At 46.0% G+C, this 23,556-nt stretch overlaps 1 protein-coding gene and 1 long non-coding RNA gene across 2 annotated transcripts in view; both read right to left on the bottom strand.

The window, feature by feature from the left end:
* The window catches only part of LOC132592013 (uncharacterized), a 182,371-nt gene that overhangs the window by 84,111 nt on the left and 74,704 nt on the right, over positions 1-23,556 (bottom strand). The window lies entirely within an intron of this gene.
* Positions 1,226-23,556, bottom strand: part of ALKBH8 (alkB homolog 8, tRNA methyltransferase) — a 55,585-nt gene continuing 33,254 nt past the window's right edge. Inside the window, exons 8-12 of the mRNA XM_035115569.2 lie at positions 19,018-19,124; positions 15,812-15,963; positions 13,357-13,613; positions 6,484-6,633; positions 1,226-4,340 (exon numbers count right to left, since the gene is read on the bottom strand). Of these exons, the coding sequence (XP_034971460.1) occupies positions 3,786-4,340; positions 6,484-6,633; positions 13,357-13,613; positions 15,812-15,963; positions 19,018-19,124 (1,221 nt within the window). The 3' untranslated portion in view covers positions 1,226-3,785. The remainder of the gene's footprint in view (positions 4,341-6,483; positions 6,634-13,356; positions 13,614-15,811; positions 15,964-19,017; positions 19,125-23,556) is intronic.

The following is a 23,556-nucleotide window of genomic DNA, read 5'->3' as shown; positions in this document are numbered from 1 at the left end:
CCTTGTTCTCTTATAATGGCAATGGCGCCCACCTGAAAGGCGGCAGAACTGAGTTTTGGCAAGTTCCAGGTAGGGGAGGGGAGCCCTGTATTTACTTGTTTTTACCTAATATTTTTATCCTGGGAACTGCCCTGAGATCTTGCGATGCAAGGCGGTATATAAAACTAATAGCAACCACCAACCACAACACTAAATTAGGGCTGGCAAGAGGGTTAATTGGATGCATCTGGCCTGTAGAGACCCCCCAAGGGCCTGAGCGAAAAACCTGGGAGGCCACATTTGGGCCTCAAGACCTAAGGTTCCCCACTTCTTTCTTTATTGATCTGATTTGGATGAGTAGTAAATGAATGGTTCAAAACAGTGGCATATTAAGATGGGGCAGTGGGGGTGTGTCGCCACGGGCGGCAGGCTGGGCAGGGGGCAGCGGCAGGCTGGGGGGGGGCAGCAGGCTGGATGGGGCTGACCACCTCCGACGGCCACCGCCATCGAGGACTTAAGCCCCATTGTGAGCGAGACTGCCTCACTCCGCGACTTGCTCGTGGGGTTTGCCGCGCCGCTGCCTGCACGTGCCGTGCTTCGCAATCATGACGTGTGCGTTGTGCTCCGCAACGCATGAGTGTGGCAGATGCCCTGCCCCCACCCCCCGCGGGGTGCCTTCGGGTTTGCCGCCCCGGACAGCCAGAAGACTAGTGACGCCTCTGGTTCAAAACCCACAAACCCCCACCCCACCCCTGCCTCCTTGATTTTTTTTTATTTTCAGTGGCTCACGAGATTGGAAAGTTTCAAGGTGCTGAGAAGGTTGAAAGGTGTTTCATTAGCCCCATTCGATAAAAGGTCAGAGAGGAATACACCAGGCATCCCCAAACTTTGGACCTCCAGATGTTTTGGACTACAATTCCCATCATCCCTGACCACTAGTCCTGTTAGCTAGGGATCATGGGAGTTTTAGGCCAAAACATCTGGAGGGCCACAGTTTGGGGATGCCTGGAATACACGCTTGCACACAGCTGCATCTGAGTGGAACAGCTCACATTTTACATGTAGGGAATCTGAGGTTTGATTCCAGAGTACGACTCTATTTGTTTAGAGAGATGATTGCAGGGTACAACCTCATATATATATATATATATATATATATATATATATATATATATATATATATATATATATATATTGATGTGTGTATCCACACAATTCCACATTACAGGCATTTGAAATTCAAACTATGCATTTGAAATTCAAATGGCTGCATTTGAAATTCAAACTATGTGATGTCAGCAGCAAGGCCCTAATTTATTTCTGTTCTCTCAGAGAGACAAAACATGCAAGCATAATCTGTAGATAATTAGGGGGAAAGCATTATAGGAATTCTAGCAGCAGACATATATTTCTGAAATGCTTGGCTGGTGCTGCCAGTTCCCCCCTTCTCCCTTCCCCTTTCATCCTGCCTATAAAGCCATTGTTTCAGCACTTGCAACCAAAAAGACCCACATAGATTATGATCCTTCGACCTGCGAAATCACATCTTCTGGTTTAAGTTTCCACAGCATCCACAAAACATATTTTTAAGACTGCTCGCTGAAGAAATTTGAAAAAATTAAGTTTCACCCCCTAAAATGACACACCATATTATGTATTGGGATTGTGTTATCTATTGATACAAGTTTGTTGGCTGCTTGGGGGGGGGCAGCATGTGTTTGTCACCACCAACATGGCACCTGATTGGTGGATTGTGGTAGTGTTTCTGTGGAAGTTGGAGTCGTGTCTTCGCCCACTGTTTGAGGGTTTTCTGGTTGTGTGTTTTCCCCCTCCCCTCCCAGACAGAGTGGAGATTGGGTAGGCAGGCCGTTCCACTGGTGTAGCAGCCAAGTATCTCCAGTGTGACTATAGGATTGCTTGACCAGTGTGCTTTATATTGTCATTTGCATTGTGTTGTGGTTGAGTTGTCTGCTATGTCATTCTGGCAGTCTCGCTGGGCCTTGCAAATGCATTTGCAATAATGAAAGCAAATGCAAAGGAAAGTAATTGGTTATTGATTTACCCTCAGGGCTATAAACACGCAGTCTTAAAGCCAATGAGAATTCCTATCCACCCACACATTCTCAGGGTTAAGAGAGAGAAAAATATTCCCTTCACCCCCAACATGCAACAGCATCAAAGAGACGAGCTGAGTATTCTCAAGGTAGCTCAAGCTATCACATAGTTCCTGCCCAGCGCTGGACATCTCCAAGACGTAAGTTTCTCTTATTTTGGCACACAGATGTGTTTACACCTACACTTACAAACCTCAGCAGTTTATTCCTGTGTTAATGTCAGCAATAAAGGATCTGTTCGTCCATTTAATTGGCAAGAGCCTGTGAGAATCATGGCAAAGAGGTACCCCAACAGCATCACACATACCTCAGCTGAGCCTTGTCAAGTAGTCTAAGAAGCTGTTAGGTGTTGACCTACTTTTGAGATGGGCTGCAGCTGGGAGTCCAGTTAGCTCCATGTAAAGGAAGACTAGAAAGCCAGTTGTTGGGGTAGAGGTCAGGCAGACGTGAGGAGCAAAGGAATCGATGATAAGAGATGTGTTTGTAGATCAGCTGGAGGTCAGGTGGCAGAACAGGTAGACCAAGACTGAAGGGTCAGAGTCAAGGACAGAGACATGCAAAAGGCTGAGTTCCAAGGAAGGATGACAGCACTAAAGGGACCAGAAGTAGATGTGAGGCCTCAGGCAGGCATTCATCACAGTCTGAGTGAGCCGTCAGGAAGAGGAAGCAGCAACATCTTTACACTCAAGATGCTTAGATTGATGAGTTGGCTTGTGGAGAGCAGGGGCTGGACATCATGGTTTGAGACCTGCTTGGTGCCTTACAGAAACCTTAGACCCCTGCCTCTTTTAACCCAGCCCTCAATCCATTGCATTCCATCTAAAAAAATAAAATGCCAGGCTTACAAAGATTGTGGAAGGTAATGCGAACATTGCTGGGAACCAGATGAAAATTAAATCACTGTAAAGAGTTGGGGAACATTTGTACACAAGGAAACTGGGGAAATGAGCCAATTGACTGTGCTGAACATTATGGTCTCTTATTTGTGATTCTGCATTAGTTTAAAGCTTAAGAGTCTCTGCTTATATTGCCTTTTTAATGGGTTCTTCTGTCTGTTTTTTCTACTTGCCAACGCTACTTAACTTTATATAATAAACTTTTACATTCAGGACAAACATTTGCTCTTATGCTCTTAATTGTTCTTTCCATGTAACTTCATGATCCATTCTCCTCAACCTCCTCTGATTTCTTGAGCACCCATTCATTTATTTATGCAGTTCCAAAACCACCATTTTACTATATATATATATATATATATATATATATATATATATACTGTCCTAGACAATCCTTCACTTTAGGCTCATTTACTGTATTCAGCACCTTGTTGTTCTCGGTTGGTTGACTCGGGTTCCAGATGCTGCATTTAGTGACAAGTCCTGATTCAACTGTGTGTTCATGCAGCCGCTGGGGCTGTCCTTGTTAAGGGGTATAAACTGTCTTGAGTACCTCAATGTAGAAAGGCAGAATACCAAATTTAACAAGAGAAATGAAATATACTTGGTTGGTAAAGCCAGAGCAAGATACAAGTTCCTAAACAGGTAAGTAAAATAATCCCAGCAACACTCTAAAAATAAGATTTATTTTATAAACATAAAGCCAGATGCTGCCCAAATAACATTTTGCAACCAAGTATTTATGTCAAATATGTTCCCTTTCCACTCTGGCAGCCTGCAAGGTATTGTTGGTAAGTTATCGCTTTTCAAGAACTACACACCAGTTCCCTTGGTCATAGTAACTCTCTTGCACCTCTATGCAATCTAGCCTCTTGCAGAGGGCTTCCAGTTCTCCTTTGGAGAAGACATGGTAATAACGGTGAAATATGGGACTAAGTTCGTGCGAGTCTGCAGAGCATCCCACCGGTTGATGAGACTGGACATGCCTGGATTTTTTCTTCATGCCATCTTTCAGGTGCCAAGGGACCAGCAAGTCTTGGGAGCCAAAGGATGTTCTGTTGGTATGAACAGGCAGTTTGGCATGAACGGCCTGGTTTGGATTGCAGCATCTGCTCTTGAGATGACCGGTGCCCTGGTTGGGGTGCACTGAACTTTGGCAGTCACTGCTGCCCGTTTCCTCTATTGTGTCACTGCCAAGCTCTTCTGACGCACCACCGTTAGCTCTTTTTTCTTTCAAGTATTTAGACTTCTGGTTCTTGTATTCCTGTTCCATAGCCCAGACATAAATGAGGGCTCTTCCACCCGGCCTCAGCAGCCGGACTAATTCGCGGAGAGCGGCCAGCCTTCTCTCCTGGTCAAGGGGAAAGCAGATCAAGTCAGTCCGAAGGTTAACAGCAGCAGGACAGCAAGTGAGAGCAACGCCTCGAGTACAGCAAGGGAAAACTGAAGTGCGCTAGTGGTTTATATAATCAGGAACACCCGTACCTGCTCTTTATCTGCTTATTTAGTAAAATAATTTTTTCCTGATCTGTAATACCCAAGGCAATTGTCAACCTCCATTTAAACATTGTTGTTTTTCTCTTAAAAGACTGCTTATGCTTGCCATTTTTATGATTGCTTGCTCAAACGAAAAACGAGCAACCAATATCACAGATGTACTGTAAGCACATTGTTGTAAGGTGTGCCTAAATAAGAAAAGATAACAATTGGTGCATAAATCTGGATGTTTCATAACAAGACAATCCATAATCTGGGCCCTGGCTAACTATGCAAGAAGGGTTTGCTCCTTCCACCTACCAATGGCATCTCAGATGGTGGAAGGATACAGAACAGGGCCTCCTCCCCTAAGAACTGGAGTGTGTGCAGTGCACAGGTTCATATGGGCAGAAGTAGCCCTTTGGGTATCCAGTGCCAAGCCTTGGGCACCATAGCTTTCTGTACACGTATATGAGCAACCCTGGACACTAGAAGCTGGAGTAAAGCAAACCGGCATAAATTAAGCAACTGTGAAGTATACCAAACTCCTGCTTAGGAGTGGGACTACTGCTGACTGAGCCAGCCTAAGCCTGGCAGAGGGAAAACAAGCACTTAAGAGAGTGTTTGAGTGACCTCACCTTTTCTGCTGGTTTAAATTTATGCTAGGTGGCCAGGTCACAGGCTTAGGAGTTAGAGCTGGGCAATATATTGTCCAAAACCAGTTCGAAGTCCATATCGGTTTAATAGTTTTTGACCTGGCAATATATTGCAAATTATGGTGTGTGTGCGTGTGTGCCTCTACATAGTTCCATCCTTATTTCAGACACTGTAATATATCAGTATATCACAATGTTTAGCTGGTGATATATTGTGATGTTGAAAACCAGATATTGCCCAGCCCTACTTAAGATCCAGCCTGAGTCACCCCTTCCACACATCCTTTTTAGGGCTTACGGTGGCTTAAAATCCACCAGGCTCAACTCAGCCAGCTGGGCCCTAGCTAAGCCTAGATGGGGAAGATACCTCTGGCTAAGCCAAGAATGGAGTGTTATGCCAATGTAGCTTGGCTGCACCAGAAACCTCCCAGCTCAGCCAGAGATCCATTGGATCCTAACCCCACCCACCCTGGTTCATCTCGCTATAGGATGGCTCTCTTAGCCAGCTAATGGCTGAGAAGTTAAACATGGGTGTCCTGATGGTCTAGCCCCATCCGTCATTGGAAAAGGGAGTGCAACTGAAACCAGCTCATATCGGCTCAGTCTTAGCCACTGAAAGCCAAAGTGAATGATGGGTCTTGGCCCGAGGCCCCTGGGAAGCTGCTGTCCTTCAGAAGAGACAATGCAGAACTAGCTAAGTTGACCCACGGGATCCGCTATCAGGGAGAAACAAAGTTCCAAAAAGAGTGGAGTAAATTTGTGGAATATATCGAGAGGAACTGTAGAAGTCTAAGGACACTTGCAGGACTAAAATAAATCCTACGAATTGAATTTGAATAAGTAGGTAAAAGAAACTGCAGGATAAGGGCGGAAAAACAAATTCGAAAGACGGGAGGGAGGGGAGTCGTTTTTTCTTTTTTCTTTCTATCTTTTTTTGTTTTTGTAGTGGTTAGTGGGTGTGTCTGTTTGTTAATTTGTGTGCTCATGTGAAAATTAATAAAAATTCTTTTAAAAACAAACAGAAGAGACAATGCTGAGATAGATGAACAAGCAATCTGACCCAGTACAGTTGTACCTTGGTTCTTGAATGTAATCCGTTCCGGAAATCCATTCGACTTCCAAAAACTGTCAAAAACCAAGGTGCAGCTTCCAATTGGCTGCAAGAGCTTCCTGCACTCAATCAGAAGCCGTGTCAGATGTTTGGCTTTCAAAAACGTTCACAAACTTCCAGGTTTTCAGCGTTTGGGAGCCAAAACGTACGAGTACCAAGGCATTCAAGAACCGAGTTACAACTGTGTAAGACATCCAGTGCTGCTGTGTAAAGGATATGGCAACAAATTGTAAGGAAGAGTTTTAACTTACCACTGTTGAAAAATGGTGGATGACAGCAATGGAGATACAGGCATCACATGAGCCGCTTCGTACTGGTACTCTGAGCGCATCGCACACAAAGATTTGAAATCCCTTCTCTCCACAAATGTCCACAAGAGTCAAGCTACGGTCACAGCCAAACTGCAAGAGAAAAGGGGAAGGATCGCACTCTTAACAAGATACATACAAAAGTTTCATGCGGTTTTTGCAAAAATCACCTACAGGCAGGAGATCTACTGTCCTTCAGACATTTTCCCCACCCACCCCCACCCCCGCAAACAAAGCCTGCAAGTATTCTGAATTTCTGGCACATTTTTTCCCCCTCTGTGGAAGAAATAATTGAGTATCTCAAAGTTGGATCTCACTTCTTCAAAATTTTAACTGCATACTTGTGTAGAAATTTGAAGAAAGGAGGAGTAAAAGAGGACTGTCGAGATGTGACACACTCAAATGGCACCTCTGGATTTCTGCAGCATGTGTGGTAGAAATGCCATCTCCTTTGAAATGTTGCACTGTGATGGCTGTCTTGTCTTCTGAGCCTCCTGTTTCACAAGGTCCCAGTGAAGTAGTTCATTATTATTTGCATTTTGCAGAGGGTGTCAAAAGCTAAGTGCTCCTTACTCCCAGAATAAAATAATTCGGTTTCCTTTGCTCAAAATGTCATTGGCCTTTGGTAGAAGGTAACACCTTTTTTTTTTTTAAGAATTAAAAAAAAAGAATTTAAAAAGCATTGCAAACAAGGCAAATTTTGACCAGCAGCAATTTCTACCAGGAAACTGCCTTATATAATCTATTGAGCTCAGAACTGACTGTGTTGATTGCCAGCTGTTCTCCAGGGTTTCAGACAGGGATATTCCATCCCAGGCCCAACTGGAGTTGCTGTGGATCGAAGCTGGTACCTTCTGCATGGACAGTAGATGTTCTACCAATGAGCTATGACTCCCTCCCTGAAATCTTGAGAAAGATGAAAGAAATTTAAGGCACCACTCAACTTCAAACAGGCATTTTAGCCAATGAAGCCGCAGCACTTAAGAGTCCAATGAGCTTCAAAGGTTTAAGTAACCTTATAGCTCAGCTGGTTAAAAGCTTGGTGCTAACAACACCAAGGTTGCAGTTTGATCCCTGTATAGGACAGATGCCTGTTCCTGCATTGCAAGGGCTTGAACTAGTTGATGTTCAGGGTCCCTTCCAACTCTAGAAGTCTATGAACAATTCTATAAAAGGGTCCCATGTGCAAACAAGCAACTGAAAAGAGGAGAAAGTTAGTGCTTCATTGACTGTATCTGTGTCCACCTTCCGTGATTAAAAGAAGAGGCACAATTCTAGGAGTCTTGGTACCCACAAACTTGACATGAGTCAACAGTGTGATGCAGCAGCTAAAAAAGCCAATGCAATTCTGGGCTGCATCAATAGGAGTACAGCATATAGATCAAGGGAAGTAATAGTACCACTGTATTCTGCTCTGGTCAGACCTCACCTGGAGTAGTGTGTCCAGTTCTGGGCACCACAGTTCAAGACGGATACTGACAAGCTGGAACATGTCCAGAGGAGGGCAACCAAAATGGTCAAAGGCCTGGAAACGATGCCTTATGAGGAACGGCTTAGGGAGCTGGGTATGTTTAGCCCGGAGAAGAGAAGGTGAAGGGGTGATATGATAGCCATGTTCAAATATATAAAAGGATGTCATATAGAGGAAGGAGAAAGGATGTTTTCTGCTGCTCCAAAGAAGCGGACACGGAGCAATGGATTCAAACTACAAGAAAGAAGATTCCACCTAAACATTAGGAAGAACTTCCTGACAGTAAGAGATGTTCAGGAGTGGAATTTGCTACCAAGGAGTGTGGCGGAGCCTCCTTCTGTGGAGGTCTTTAAGCAGAGGCTTGACAGGCATATGTCAAGAATGCTTTGAAGGTGTTTCCTGCTTGGCAGGGGGTTGGACTGGATGGCCCTTGTGGTCTCTTCCAACTCTATGATTCTATGATTCTTCCGATTTCAATCACACTCTGTCCCAAATGTGTACAGTATAAATTGACTGGGAAGCAGGAATTCAATCAAAAAGACAATACGTACTGGAGTGACCTTGAAAAGAGGCAACACTGTACTCTGATGAAATGTAATGAGCTGCAGCTAAGCTAACCAAGAGGAAGAAAGCCTACGACCAGCAGAATATGAGGTTCCTAATTTGCATCTAAATTATATCAAATAATTGTGAAGTCGGGCTTACTTGTAATGTCCTATGTATTAAAGCAAATCCACGACTGCCCAAAACAAAAGATTAGATCTTGCACTGGGGCGGGGGGAGAGACCCGGAAGCGTTGCCTACCTCGATTGAGATGCAAAGAAGAAACTGCAAAGGCTACACGGGCTTCAGATTAAATTTGCATTTGATATAAATAATACGATGGGAGCTGCAGGCATGCCCATAATGACTGGACACAGATAATTACGAGTTGCTAAGAAGGTGTAATGATCTTACTGGATTATCAGAGGCACTTTCATATCATTTTAATTAACTCATTCTCTCCCCCCCCCATGCTTATGTGAACCAAGGTTTCATCTGGCTCAGCCCATCATCCCGTCTGAAATCCCAACATTTAGCCTTGCAGCTGGTGAAGTAATAAAGATGAAGACTCCTGAGCATCTGCAGAGTGCCTTTGCCTCACATCCACACCGTACATTTGAAGCAGTACTTTAAACAGTCACAGAATCATAGAGTTGGAAGAATCATCTCGTCCAACCCCCTGAAATGCAGGAATCTCAACACATGGTCCCCCATGGCTTTCCCCAAAGAATCTTAGGAGCTGTTCTGTTCTTCCTGTCCGCATTTCTTGAGGCTGTGAAGGAAAGAAACCAAAGTGCCATGGCTTCACCCTAGAATAGAGCCATATTTTTGCAGTGGCCAAATTTATTTCTATTACCAGGTTGGCAACGGAGATAGGAAGATGCAAAATATAATAATTATTAGGGAGCCTGCAATCCACAAGATGCTGATTATCTCCCCAAGCTCAGGGAACAAAAAGAACCACAGGACACTGTGGTCATTTTTGCTTTACCTCACAATAACTGACTCCTCCTGGTGGAATTAGATCATTTAAGTCCATTTGAAACCTGATTGATGCGACTCATCAGAAAGCTGATGGAGAGAGAACTACATCTAGTTTTGAAACCCAGCCACCAAATGAAATTATGTGGCTCCCTAGAGAAACATCTCAGCTATAACTAATAGCATGAGAGTCTCGAGGAAGCAAATTAAATTCGGGCAAATTCATACAAACACAGCAAGAAAGATGACAGCATGCAGCCACGGTGCGAGGCAGAGAAAGGAGAAAGAAATTCCCTTGCTTCACTTGTTCTGAGTCAGACCTTTAACATTTCTTTCACGTAGTGTTTTGTTTTCCCTCACAGAGAGCTGCCGCGTCACCTTTCAGAGAGAAGGGGCTGCGTCTAAAAACGAGAAGGCCATCTCTCATCGCCACAAAAAGGAGAATTGTGTCATATACCCAGTGGGCTCCCTATTTTTATTTTTGGCTTTTTTTTCATCTGCCTGCTGTTTTGAGTCCTTTATCTGCAAGATATGTTCCCTTTTCGCTGGCTAATAAAGCAATACTTTGATTGAAAGGATGTGTGAGGTTCCCATCATCCCAAATCCACATTTGCCTTTTGGCCAATGTAGCAATGTAGCTTCCAAACCCCCAAGGGTCTCTCTCAAAAATCTCTTGGTAATTTCAACACTCCTTTGGCCATTTCTCAGACACTCTGTCAAACGATTCAGATCCAAGCTGAAGCCACACCAAATTTATGAAGCAAGTCGTTGTGATGTTGCCGGGCATGCTGCAATAATACCAGAGCAACCTGGTGTATGTTTATTATCATCATCGTTATAATTGGCAGGCATGTTTATCTCTGTTCTTTCTGCTCACTGATAAAATAAAAGTTCCTATTATAATTCCCTGTCTGGAATTATAATGCATCTGGCTTCAGGCAATTTATTTTTAACCAGAAGGAATCTACTGATTTATAAGTGGGCGTGTTTATGCCTGAATGTTGTAGCCTGAAAATAATTATTAGTTGATTTGGGATATTAACTACATTGCAGACGCCAGTTCCTGAATGAAAGAGCTTGCTGGAGAGACAAATCTTAATGACGGATTGCTGCAAAGAGGGAGAAAGTTAAGCAACAACAAAGCTCCCCTTGGCTTCTTCAGGAGCAAGTCAGCTTGTGGTTTGCTTGCTGTCTAAAAGCGGCTTTCGAATTGTGTGCCAGGTAACCCTTTTTTACTCATAGGGAGCAATCTTAAGGCTAGGGTCTATCAGCTGAGATGTCATAGGATTTGGTAGAAGACCTGCTACACTGGCAGAAGCAAAATATGCCACCATCATGAGAGGTAGGCCAGTGGAAGACTTCAGATATGTTGACAAGCTGGAACGTGTCCAGAGGAGGGCAACCAAAATGATCAAAGGCCTGGAAACAATGCCTTATGAGGAACGGCTTAGGGAGCTGGGCATGTTTAGCCTGGAGAAGAGAAGGTTAAGGGGTTATTGATAGCCATGTTCAAATATATAAAAGGATGTCATATAGAAGAGGGTGAAAGGTTGTTTTCTGCTGCTCCAGAGTAGCAGACATGGAGCAATGGATTCAAGCTACAAGAAAGAAGATTCCACCTAAACATTAGGAAGAACTTCCTGACAGTAAGAGCTGTTCGGCAGTGGAATTTGCTACCAAGTGTGGTGGAGTCTCTTCTTTGGAGGTCCTTGACAGATGGTGTTTCCTGCTTTGCAGGGGGTTGGACTGGATGGCTCTTGTGGTCTCTTCCAACTCTATGATTCTATGATTAAACATCAGAACAGCCTGCTGGATCAGGCCAATGGCCTGTCCAGTCCAGAACTGTATTCTGATAGTGGCTGACCAGGTACCTGTGGGAAACCCAAAAGCAGGATTCAGGCACAAGAGCTTCAAGCACTCTCTACCCCTGTGGTTTCCAGCAAGTAGTATTCAGAAGCATTGCCACATCTAACTGTGGAGGCAGAAAAAAATAGTCAAAATGGCAAGTAGCCCATTGATTACCCTTCCCTTCGTGCATCTGTCCTTTAAAGCCATCTAGGTTAGCGGTCATCACTGCTCCCTGTGGGAGTACGTTCCATAGTTTCACTATGTGCTGAGCTGATTAAAGTTCCTGGAATATTCCAAACTAAGGAAACCCGAAAGAAGACTAGAGAAACCCATTTGTGCATGTAGGCTTTGTGCTCTAAAGCAGGGGTGGCCAACCCACAATCCATGGGGCCATACCTGCCCTACAAAGCAATTTTACCTGGCCCCTGGCAATCTACCTACTTTTAATCAGTGTGGGGTTAACATTTCGCCCCCAGTGTGGCAATGAAAGAGAGGGATTCTCTTCCATAATGTCATGTTTCACGTCTCTGAACTGTGCATTTAATTCCTTGGCAATGCCTAAGCTCCTTTTTATTAGAGCTATGAAGCTCTTACCGCTAGTTGCCATTGACTTGATGATGGTTTGGAAGGCAATGTGGTTCCTGAGAAAACAGAAATTGGTCACCTTTGCTCTGGGAGCAAGAGTAGGGAACCTGTGCCCTTCAGGAGACCTCAACCAGCGGTCAGGGATTGTGGGGGGGTCAAAGTCCATCAAAATGTGAAAGGCCACAGATTACCCTTGCTCTACTTTGTCTTTTTTTCCCTCTGGCTTTGTATTTTGAACAGCAACTGTGAAAAGTACTCTACAGCTGAAGCAGCTCTCCTGGGGTTTTAATCTTCAAGCACTGCATGAAAGGGGGTGGGGGGATGGAATTTTGCTCTCTGTGCTATCACATTTTCTTGACTTTTCTTGGGATTATTACACATAACCTCAGGGATCATTGTATGGTAATATAGCATGAATCCAGGCACAGTCGGCCAAGCCGGTTAGGCTTGTAATGGCAAAATTTAGTTGTCAAAATACAGACGCAGCAGTTTCAGGACTTGAGAGGAAAAACTTCAAGGCAGTGGAAAAAACCAAGATGGGACTGGGTGGCACAATTTCAGGGGGATCCCCAGCTGGAACCCAAAGCTGCAGAAGTCTAGGTCTATGGCCAAGCCTAAGAAGCTGGCACAATTGTTTCTGCACAGGCTTGATGGGCTTCTACAGGGAGCGGTGATGTGAAACACTGGTGGTAATGGCAGGTAGTATAAGTGTCCTGATCCATATCTCTGTCCCCACCAGGAGGCAAGATGCTACAGCTGCCCCTGCTGGCTGTGTGCTGGTGAACCCTGGACAAGAAAGAGAAACCAAGAGTTTCAGGACCATGGAAAGCAGCACTGCGATTGAAAGGAGGAGGGAACGAGTTCACTCAAAGATAAAGGGATACTGTTCATTTTTATTCATCTCAAAAGCGAGTGCCAATCTGCCTCTCCACATCCGTAATTTGCAACCGAGTGCATTACAGCCAGTGCCAGCAACTGCCAGCCAGGATCCCACCGTGATGGCAAGCACATGCTCCAGTTCCAGATTCGGCCACCCACAACCCTGGCCTGGTTCTGACACATGCCACAATTGTTACGACGGCTTTATTGGGCTTTAGGAACTCTCTATCATTTTGAATGGCCTGTTTGAATATTGGCTCAACTCAGGTGACCTTCCAAAGCCAAATAAAAGGGATTGGAAACATTAGTCACAGGCTCCTCCGCCTGATTCCAGCCTCAACTACTGTGTTGTAAGTCACTTTGTGGGACCTTTTTGGGAGGGAAGGGAAAGGAGGAGAAAGAAAAAGAAAAAGGGGGTGAAAGCTTTACATGCAGGGAAAATGTCATAGGAGATGCAATCCTGATATCCCCTTCAAAGCAAGGAGGACTGAAATCACATAGTTCCTTACCATATGTAAGTCTTTGCGGACTCCTAAATACTTTCCGTTGCCACAGCCGACATCAGCCACAACAGCCCCACATGGCAAAGTCCTCAGGAATTCAATGACTCGCGGCCATGGACTGTGTCTTGTGCTACTGAAGTGCGTGGCAATCCCTTCATACACCTCATGGACATACTTTTCTTCTAGCTTCGAGGCTTCTCTCTCACTGTCCGGGAAGGAGGGCTCTGTGTCCTTACGCTGACTGTCACACACAGAAGGATAAGCTACAGGGTAGGAAAGGATAAGGATTTATTTGTCCGTAAACAGAACACAGTGCTCCAAACCAGAGCAGTCCATTTTGGATTGCAACCACGTAACAGAGAATTCTGAAAACCGCAAACCGAATTGCACATTTTGAGTTTCAGCTTTAAAATTGAATTGAATTGAATTTAAAATGGCACACCCTTCATCTACTACCTAGTTAGTGATCTTATACTATACATTTGATGAACTAAATCAGTGTTTCCCAAACTTGGGTCTCTCCAGGCCCATCATCCCATCATCCACTGGTCTTGCTAGCTAGCTGGAGACTCAAGTTTGGGAAACAATGAACTAAATGGTATATCTTGGTTTAAACTGAGATACTCTGAAGAGGATCAGACTGCAACTATGGTATGGGCAGAGTAGTTACTAGACCTAGGTTTACATCCTAGGAACTGTATCTGAAAAACACTACAGCCAGGATCCAAAAACACTAGAAGTATTCTACCCATGCATAGGAGCTTTCCAGATCCTACCCCTTGTACTTTGAGCCCCCTTTGCACCCTCCAAAATTCTGGGGATCTTTTGGAGTGCCATCTCTCAAGGTGTAAGGGGCTTCTACTTGAACGGAAGACCAGCAACCCTATAAGCATGATTACAAAGACTCACTTTGCATGCCTGCATATAACTGTCAACATTAACCATGGTTTAGAGTTACATTGCACCGAAGTTAATGGTTCATGTGAAACCATAAAAACCAAATTCTAGCTCAAAAGAGAACCATGGTTAGAACAAACTGTTGCATAGTTAGCACCAGTGCACAAATAACTTTTCAAAACTTTTAATGGTGAGATAGGAAGGGAGGGAAGACTTCTCTTTGGGGAGGGAAGCAGGGGAGGAGAGTGAGTGCATGCCCCTAGGCTGGATCTCAATTTGCAAACCATGGTTTCCATGCTATATCTGCACCACATTGCATGCAAAAATGGTACAACTGCATTGTACAAGTTTAAATAAGGGTGAAGAGAGGATGCTTCAGGGCATGGTGTGGCACCAGCAACAAAAAGCCCAAACTTATATTGGGTGAGTACATAGAACCACCCTCCTAAGGTTTGTGGCAATAAACCTTAACAGCAATCCCCAAAGTTTACACCATAAGAAGCAAATCAAAAGTCTTCTTTTCTCTCGGAAGACATTGATCAGATTGTTTGTGTGAAACTGTCGGAAATATTGAGTCGGAACTCAAAAGTCTTACTTTGATTAAGGTGCTCGTTCTGTGCTAAAGGGTGTTCTTTGGCCACAGGAATGCTTTCTGGGAGCTAAAAGGTGGGAAATATTGCTTACTCCTGCTGAACTTTCAAAGACAAATTTGTCACTAGTCAAGAAGAAGGGGTAGTGGTTTGTTTTTAAAAGGAAACAACAACAACAACAAAAAAGGTTATTTCCAGGTGAAATCAATATTGTGCAGCCGCAGCAGACCAACCAAGGAATAAAAGCCCTGTAGTGCAACAGACCCAGTCAAAAGGGCAGGAATCTAACCGCTCACCTGCTGCTGCTCCACCCAACCAATCAGAGAGGGTGGGCTTTGGAAGGGACAGCATTAAGGGTTGCAGAGGAAATGGGTCAGCCCTGGGTGCACCATGGCAAGTTGAGAGTCCTGGGAGTGGGGAGGAGAATGGGACTAGTAGGAATGAAGTGGTCGTCAGTGGTCATGCCCTAGGACACGGTTGGCAAGAATATCCAGAGAGGAGGGAAGAAGTGCGCCTACTGCAGGCTGTAGCTCTCATAGGCCTTCCACTCAGCCCTAGTTTATTCCTTTGCCCAAAGTGGGGCTCCCATATTGCCAAGACAGTTTGTTCCACAGCTGGAGGCCAGGACAGCCCAGAGACGAGTGGCTGACATTCCTGATACAGGAGGGATAGACTATATGGTGCCCTCCAGATGTTGCCGTACTACAACACCCATCAGCCCCTGGCAGCATGGTCAGTGGTGAGGAAGGCCAGAGATGCAGTCCGCAACATCTGCAGGATACCACATTGGCTACTGCTGCAATATGTGGTAAGCGTCCCAAGATGTTGCAGCCTCAGCAAGACAACGTTTAACGAGGAGCAGTTAATCCAGCCGTGCCTTTAAGAGCTGAGGGCTGAGTGGGAAGAAGCATAGCCTTAAAGGAGTGGGACCCCACAAGCTCCATTGTTTGTGTCTGAATAACTGAATAGCTTACAGCAATTGCAAGGGCTTCTCCTCACTTTTCTGAAAGTGAAAGATGTCCTTTCCCCTCTCTTCTTCAAGGTTAAATCTCCAATGTCAGCAGTGACGGCTCCAATTTTCTGTCCTTCAGATGCTTGAACAATGTCAAACTTCCTAGGTGTGATGCTTGAAAACAAAACAGAAGCTAGGATTATTATTATTATCATCTAACATGACAAACATATTAGATGAAATGGTTCATGAAAACCTGCGAGATACTGAGACAAGTGTCTAAATGTCTATGTACCAGGTGTGTGTGTGTGGGGGGAGGAACAACCAATCTCAGGCTCTGCAGGTTTCGGACCACCAGCTCTTGAAACATGGCATCAGGAGATTGGCCTGATTCCCCAGTTGGGGGTACAACAGCCCCCCCAGAGACAGCTGGTTCCTCCTGCTCTTCAGAGTTCGAGACTATGACATTGCCGGGCTATACCATCTATCTATCAGGTGCCACAGGAAGGCATTAGATATATCAAGAGATCCACTGCATCCTGGTCATCGCTTCTTTGAGCTCCTGCCATCAGGATGGAGATATAGAACAATGAAGGCGAGAACGAGCTGTATCAAGAACAGTTTCTTTCCTAGAGCAATCTTGGCCCCAAATGGAAACTCTGGACTCTGAAGTCATCTCATTTATTTGTTATATTGTTCTGTACTTTGCATTTATTGCATTTATGAGTATTTTAATTTATGTGGGGTGTCTTATTTGAGTTGATATAACAACTGAGAAATTTCGTTGTTCCCGCAAGGAGACAATGACAATAAAGATTTAATCTATTCTATTCTGTTCTGTTCTATAACGAATTGCTCTGCACCACAACACATTGCTGCAAGTCCCTCTTGGATCTGCATACCTCATTTGCTGACATTATTTACGGACCCTGATATTGATAAGGAAAACGCCCACAATGCAGACCTTTCTGAGCAAGGGCAATGCCCAGGATAGTGCCTCAAAGGAGCCTGGGTTCAAATCCCTGATCAGCCATGTTGTTCTCTTTGGGCAATACACTGCCTCTCTATTTAATCTACCTCACACGGTTGCTGAGAGAATGAAAGTGGGAGGAAAGATCCATAAATACTATTCTTGAGCACCTTGGAGGATTGGTGGGATCTTAACATAATAAACAAATCTGTCTGGTACAGGAAAAGGAATCTTGGGAACTATGTTGCCCAAGTCTCCCTCTACAGTCTGTTTGAGCTTCCTCAGGGAAATCCTGCAAAACTCCAAATCTTTCTCACGTCCAGACTTTCCCCCCCTCAACTTGACAAATGAGCTTCATTAATGCAGAATTTGCCATGGAGGGGCGGTATATCTGTCCAGGGGACTAGTTGAGAGCCCATCAGAATTGCTGACTTGAAAAGTCGTCGGCACTTGACTCCCAGCAAGACAAACGCTCAGCCTGTTATTGACTTCTACGTTGCTAAGCCGAGTTCAGCTGTGGCAGAATAAACTGCAGCAAATCATATCATTGCTTTGCGAGTTTGAACAAAGCAGACCTAAAAACCACATACCCGTGCACACCACCTCACCATTTTTCAGTTATCTTTAAACAACTAGCCTGGTTTCTAAAGCCAACTTAAATAGGCATATCTTCAAAGGGCCAACGTCATAGTCTGATATCTCCCTGCCTATCACCTTTATTCTTCTAGCTCATTAGTGGAGAACCTGTGGTTTTCCAGCTGTTGTTGGACTCCGACTCCCACCAGCCCCGGAGTCCAGGATCATTTGGAGGACCACAGACTCCCTAGCCCTGCTGCAAATAAACAAAAAACGGCAAATGGATTACAGTGGTGCCTCGCTAGACGAATGCCCTGTAAGATGAATCTTTCGCTTAACAAATAGGTTTTGCGATCGGAGGTTGCCTCGCAAGACGACGAGGTTTTCTATGGCCGCCACTTCGTCTTGCGGAAAAAAACCTCCGATCACAAAACCTAGCGAAAGGGGCATTTGTCTAGCGAAAGGGGAACCAGCTGTAGCAAGGGAAGAAGGCAAAGGAAGATCAGCTGAGAGGCGCTGACAGCTGACAGTGCCTCTCAGCTGATCTTCCTTTGCCTTCTTCCCGCGCTGCAGCTGGTTCCCCTTTGTGTTCCGCTGGTCTCTGCCAGTTGCAGCGAGCAGTGAGTGGCAACCAGCAGAGACCAGCGGAACACCAGCGAGGGAAGAAGGCAAAGGTCTTCCCCCCGCCGCCTGTCCGATCCAGGCGAGAGGCGGTGACGAGGAGAAGAGCTTCTCCCTGCCGCCGCCTTGCCATGCACAGCCCGCATGTGGCGCAGCTTCAGAGGTCTCTGAAGCTGCGCCCCATGCTGGGGAAGGCAGGCGGGAGGCGGCAGCAAGAAGAGCTTCTCCCGCTGCCGCCTCTCAGCGCCCCATGCCAGGGAAGGCAGGCGAGGTGGCGGCCGGGAGAAGAGAGCTTCTCTCCGCCGCCGCCTCGCACACAGCCGGCATCGTATGGGGCTTCGGAGACCTTCTCCGAAGCCCCGTCGCATGCCGCCGCCAGTCCCCCAGAGCCCATAGGAATGCATGATTAAGTTTCAATGCATTCCTATGGGAAACTGGGACTCGCTAGACGAAAAATTCGTTACATGAATTGACCTGTGGAACGAATTAAATTTGTCTAGCGAGGCACCACTGTATCATTATTAACTGGTGACTGCTAAAGAAACAAGAAGGGAAGTCTTCTGGCAGTCTGCTCTGCCATTTTTATGCATGTCAACACCTACTGTCGGGGACTCCTTAAAGGGACCCTCACCCAGTCATCCTGACCAGCACTTCGCCTAGTGACAGCACTAGCAGTGGGTCAGGAGGAGGGAATGAGGAATGGAGCGGGATGGAGAGAGGGCTCTCAGACATGTCAGAGCCAAGGCACCGAGCCAGCTGGTCAGAGGAGGAAGGACAGCGCAGCGAGGCCAAAGGGCAGGAGAAGGAACGCAGCCCCTTCTGGTGCCCAAATTGAGGCGAGCGCCCACACGCAGGGCTAGGGGGAGGCGCTTTGGGATGCCCAGGCTTTTATGCTGGTCCAAGACGTGGAAGAAGCCATTGCCGGGTTCTGAATCGGACTAGGCAGTCATGTTTTCTGATATCTCTGCACTGTAAATAATATGCACAATAAAACTCTGAAAGACAGAGTGGACTGGAGCGTCTTTACTTGAGAGTAGCCGCAACAATCCCCTGACACCTACCCATGGGTCCAGAGGTATCTAGATTCTCCAGACATTACCAGCAAGCTACGCTGAGGCAGCATAACTGCTGCGGCATGTCCATCCGGATGTTTGAAATCCATAACAATCTGTGGAAAAGAGGGGGAAATCACCTGTTATTTCTGAGAATTAACTGTAAGTAGGCAAGATTTGTTGCAGAAATCAGCATTTTGATTGTGTGTGTACGGAGACAGCAGGCATTTGCACTCAGAATCACAGAGTCTTTGGGAACACAGAAGGTGCCTTGTACAGAGTCAGGCCATTGGTCCACCAAGTTCAATACTGCCTACAGTGACTGGCAGTGGCTCTCCGGGTATTCAGGAATGGGACATTCCAAGGTGTACCTGGAGATGTTGGAGATTGAACCTGGGAACCTTCTGCATGCAAAGCAGAAGCTCTGCCACTGAGCTACCACCCTACAATTTTACAAGGTGTTTTGTGACAGACAGACAGACTGGCTGGATGCAGAGCAGTGGTGGGAGGCACCAGTTGGCGAACCCCCCAGGGAAGAAGCCTCAGGGCCAGAGGATTGGTGGTGGGACAACCATGAGTGGTCAGAGGGAGAAGAGGGAGCAGACTGGGAGGAGGAGCTGGCAGAAGCTGAAGAGGCAACAGGGTTTAGTGAGCAGGAAGAGTGTGTGACAGAGAGCACTCCAGAACCAGAGGCTGGAGAGGAGGAGAGCCAAGAGGTAGCAATATGTCGGGCTCATGAGGAGACCGGGCTGTCCCCCACTTCTGCTGCGACCAGCTCCCCTCCCCTCAGGTTTCCCAGAATCCAAAGCGGTATGGCGAGGGCGGAGCAAAGACCGGCAAGACAAAGGAGCCTCAGATTGCTTGGGAAGGAACTAGGAAGGGAGACTTAGGGAGCAGTGGGAAGGCAGGGACCTTCAGTCCCCACAACTGCCTCATAGGAGCAAGTTCTACCGAGACGAGTTGCTTTGCTCACTAGGCCTGGCCTCCTGAGCTGTCTTGCTTCTTTGACTAAAGAGTTAACTGAAGCCGTGTGAGTTATTGCTGACATGCTCCTGTCAGGTTTGGACAAATTCATACAGAACAAGGCTATCCTTGGCTATTAGTCAAGACAATGATATACTACTTCCAGGATCAAAGCCAATATGATTCTGAATACCAGTAGCTGGGGTACATCATGACAGAGCTATTGCCCTCGTGTCTTGGTTGTGGGCTTCCCAAAGACATCTAGTTGGCCATTCATTGACTTTGAGTGTGGCCTGCCAGGACCTAGACATCACCCCTGGTTTTGCAGTCCAAGGCAGGCAGCAAAAAACAAGGAAACTTACTAAGCCCTTAAAGGACTGCCATATCTGGCTGGTGGGGCTTTGCAAAACTTGGTGGGTTGCAGGTTGTACGGACAAACACATGGAGCAAAATAAAAAATGAAATTAAATATCTTTTTCTCTTTCCAGAAGGGGCACAACCTAGCATTGGCCATGGCTGGGAACCAGCACTCAAAATGCCCCTTTGCTTCATGATCCAGGAACCTGCTGGATCAATTCAGCGGCCCATCTAAGTCCAGCATTTTCTTATCACAGCAGCCAACCAGATGTTTATGGGAAACCTGTAAGTAGGAACTGTGTGTAGTAGCAACTGGTATTTAGAAGCATTGCTGCCTCCGACAGTGGGTATTATAGTGGCAATATGTGTAGAATAAATAGGGACCCAGGTGGCGCTGCGGGTTAAACCACTGAGCCTAGGGCTTGCTGATCAGAAGGTCGGCGGTTTGAATCCCTGTGACGGGGTGAGCTCCCGTTGCTTGGTCCCAGCTCCTGCCAACCTAGCAGTTCGAAAGCACTTCAAAATGCAAGTAGATAAATAGGAACCACTACAGCGGGAAGGTAAATGGCGTTTCCATGTGCTGCTCTGGTTTGCCAGAAGCGGCTTTGTCATGCTGGCCACATGACCTGGAAGCTATACGCCGGCTCCCTTGGCCAATAATGCGAGATGAGTGTGCAACCCCTTGCCAAGGTCGCTCGCCGAAGGAGCCAGACAGCATCCCCCTGCCTCTTTGTAAGTCTTTATCCCAGCAGCGCAATCCAAGTCGCCACTTCTTTTTCTCGTCCCCCCCACACCCACAGACACAAAAGGAAAGAGAGGGGGTGTATTAAGGCTCCTGGTCTTCTTTTTAATTCACTAAGGACTCGCAATCAATAGCGCTACTTCTGCCACTGCCAAATCAATCCGCCTCTCATGACAGCTTTCCTCCACAGGAGCGATTTCCAATTACTATTTTCGCTTCTACCCATTTTCTTTATTCTCGGAGGTGGCAAAGTCAATGAAGATCAAATTTCCAGCTTGCCCATTGTGCATCGCCAAGGGCTGCAGTCAATAATACGTGTTATATATACAAATTTTTATATGTGTATACATTATGTGAGGCCATGCTGGATATTTGATCTCGCACAATCCTTTCCAATGTTTCTTTCAAAGAGGGGGCTTCGGAATAGCGTGTCTTCACACCCAGCCCTTCCCTCCAAAGCATGAGCGATACGCATGAAGCTAATAATACCACTCTGCAGTGTAAACATGACGCTGGAGCAAGCGTTTGTGACGAGGGAATGCGTGGCAGAGCATGCAAAGATGCCTAAATAGACATCGGAGCAGGCGCTTGCATTCCGAATGCTGCTCCCGCTGCTAAAGGCATAGGCAAAATAATGCAAAGGGGGGAAGGTGGGGGTGGGAAAAGACTATTCAAAGAGAAGAGCGGCTGGGAGAGAAAGGGGCATTTCTTAGAGCTAGGAAAGTTCCAGGAGGCTGCTTGCACAGAGGTGAAATTGCATTTGGCGGGCCATGTAGACAAAAAAAGAGAGAGAGAGAGAGAGAGAGAGAAAAGGAGAGGGAAATCATTGTTAAAGAGGTTATATAGAAAGTGAGTCGTTGTTTGATATGATAGCTATAACATTGGCATGGAGAATAAGGGATGCAATGTGATTTTTAAGAAAGAAAGAAAGAAAGAAAGAAAGAAAGAGAGAGAGAGAGAGAGAGAGAGAGAGAGAGAGAGAGAGAGACAGAAGCCCTTCAAAGTGATACCTTTATTTGGATCGAATTCTGCAGCTATAGGAGTAGGCCAACTTCCAGATTACACTTAACTCTTCATTCGGCAGATCTGAGGGGACTCAACAGCTTGCAAACTCCTATCACGGGGGTTGAACAGCAGCTCATCTATTTTAAACTTCTATTAAAATGGAACCTGTTTATCTATCACATCTCCTATGATATAGATAGATAGATAGATAGATAGATAGATAGATAGATAGATAGATAGATGATAGATAGATGATAGATACAGTAGATGGATGGATGGATAGATAGATAGATAGATGATATATAGATAGATGATATAGATATAGATCGATGTCTCCGCTCTTACATGGGACCCAGGTGGCGCTGTGGGTTAAACCACTGAGCCTAGGGCTTGCTGATCAGAAGGTCAGCGGTTCGAATCCCTGTGACGGGGTGAGCTCCCGTTGCTCGGTCCCAGCTCCTGCCAACCTAGCAGTTCGAAAGCACTTCAAAATGCAAGTAGATAAATAGGTACCACTCCAGTGGGAAGGTAAACGGCGCTTCTGTGTGCTGCTCTGGTTCTCCAGAAGCAGCTTTGTCATGCTGGCCACATGACCTGGAAGCTATACGCCGGCTCCCTCGGCCAATAAAGCGAGATGAGCGCCCACTCTGGACAAACCAACATTTGATATGTTGTTGTTGTTGTTTAGTCGTGTCCGACTCCGTGACCCCATGGACCAGAGCACGCCAGGCACTCCTGTCTTCCACTGCCTCCCGCAGTTTGGTCATCAGACTCATGTTGGTAGCTTCGAGAACACTGTCCAACCATCTTGTCTTCTGTTGTCCCCTTCTCCTTGTGCCCTCAATCTTTCCCAGCATCAGGGTCTTTTCCAGGGAGTCTTCTCTTCTCATGAGTTGGCCAAAGTATTGGAGCCTCAGCTTCAGGATCTGTCCTTCCAGTGAGCACTCAGGGCTGATTTCCTTCAGAATGGATAGGTTCCTTAAGAATGGATAGGTCCATGGGACTCTCAAGAGTCTCCTCCAGCACCATATATCATTTGATATAAATAATGCTAATTTGCCTCCCAAAGCCCTTTCAAAGCTCAATGAAGTCTCCATGCTGCATCTAGGGTTGCTAGATCTAGATCAGGTTTCCTCAACCTCGGCCCTCCAGATGTTTTGGCCTACAACTCCCATGATCCCTAGCTAGCAGGACCAGTGGTCAGGGATGATGGGAATTGTAGTCTCAAAACATCTGGAGGGCCATGGTTGAGGAAGCCTGTTCTAGACCAATGAGGAGGAGCTGGTGGCCAGCCAATTTGGAATACAGGCAAATCCCACCTGATGCCATAAAAATGACTTGACCTCACATGTCTTCAATACACAACTAGCCATCTTATCGCTTGTCCGATAACGCCAGGCCACAAGCCATCCCTACTTCTCCTTCCTATGGATTTGCTTATTTGGAATTAAGAGTCTGCCTGCCCTAAGCCACAAAGTATT

This window comes from Zootoca vivipara, chromosome 4, assembly GCF_963506605.1.
Source record: "Zootoca vivipara chromosome 4, rZooViv1.1, whole genome shotgun sequence".
NCBI lineage: Eukaryota > Metazoa > Chordata > Lepidosauria > Squamata > Lacertidae > Zootoca > Zootoca vivipara.
This window is presented reverse-complemented; position numbering and strand designations above follow the sequence as displayed.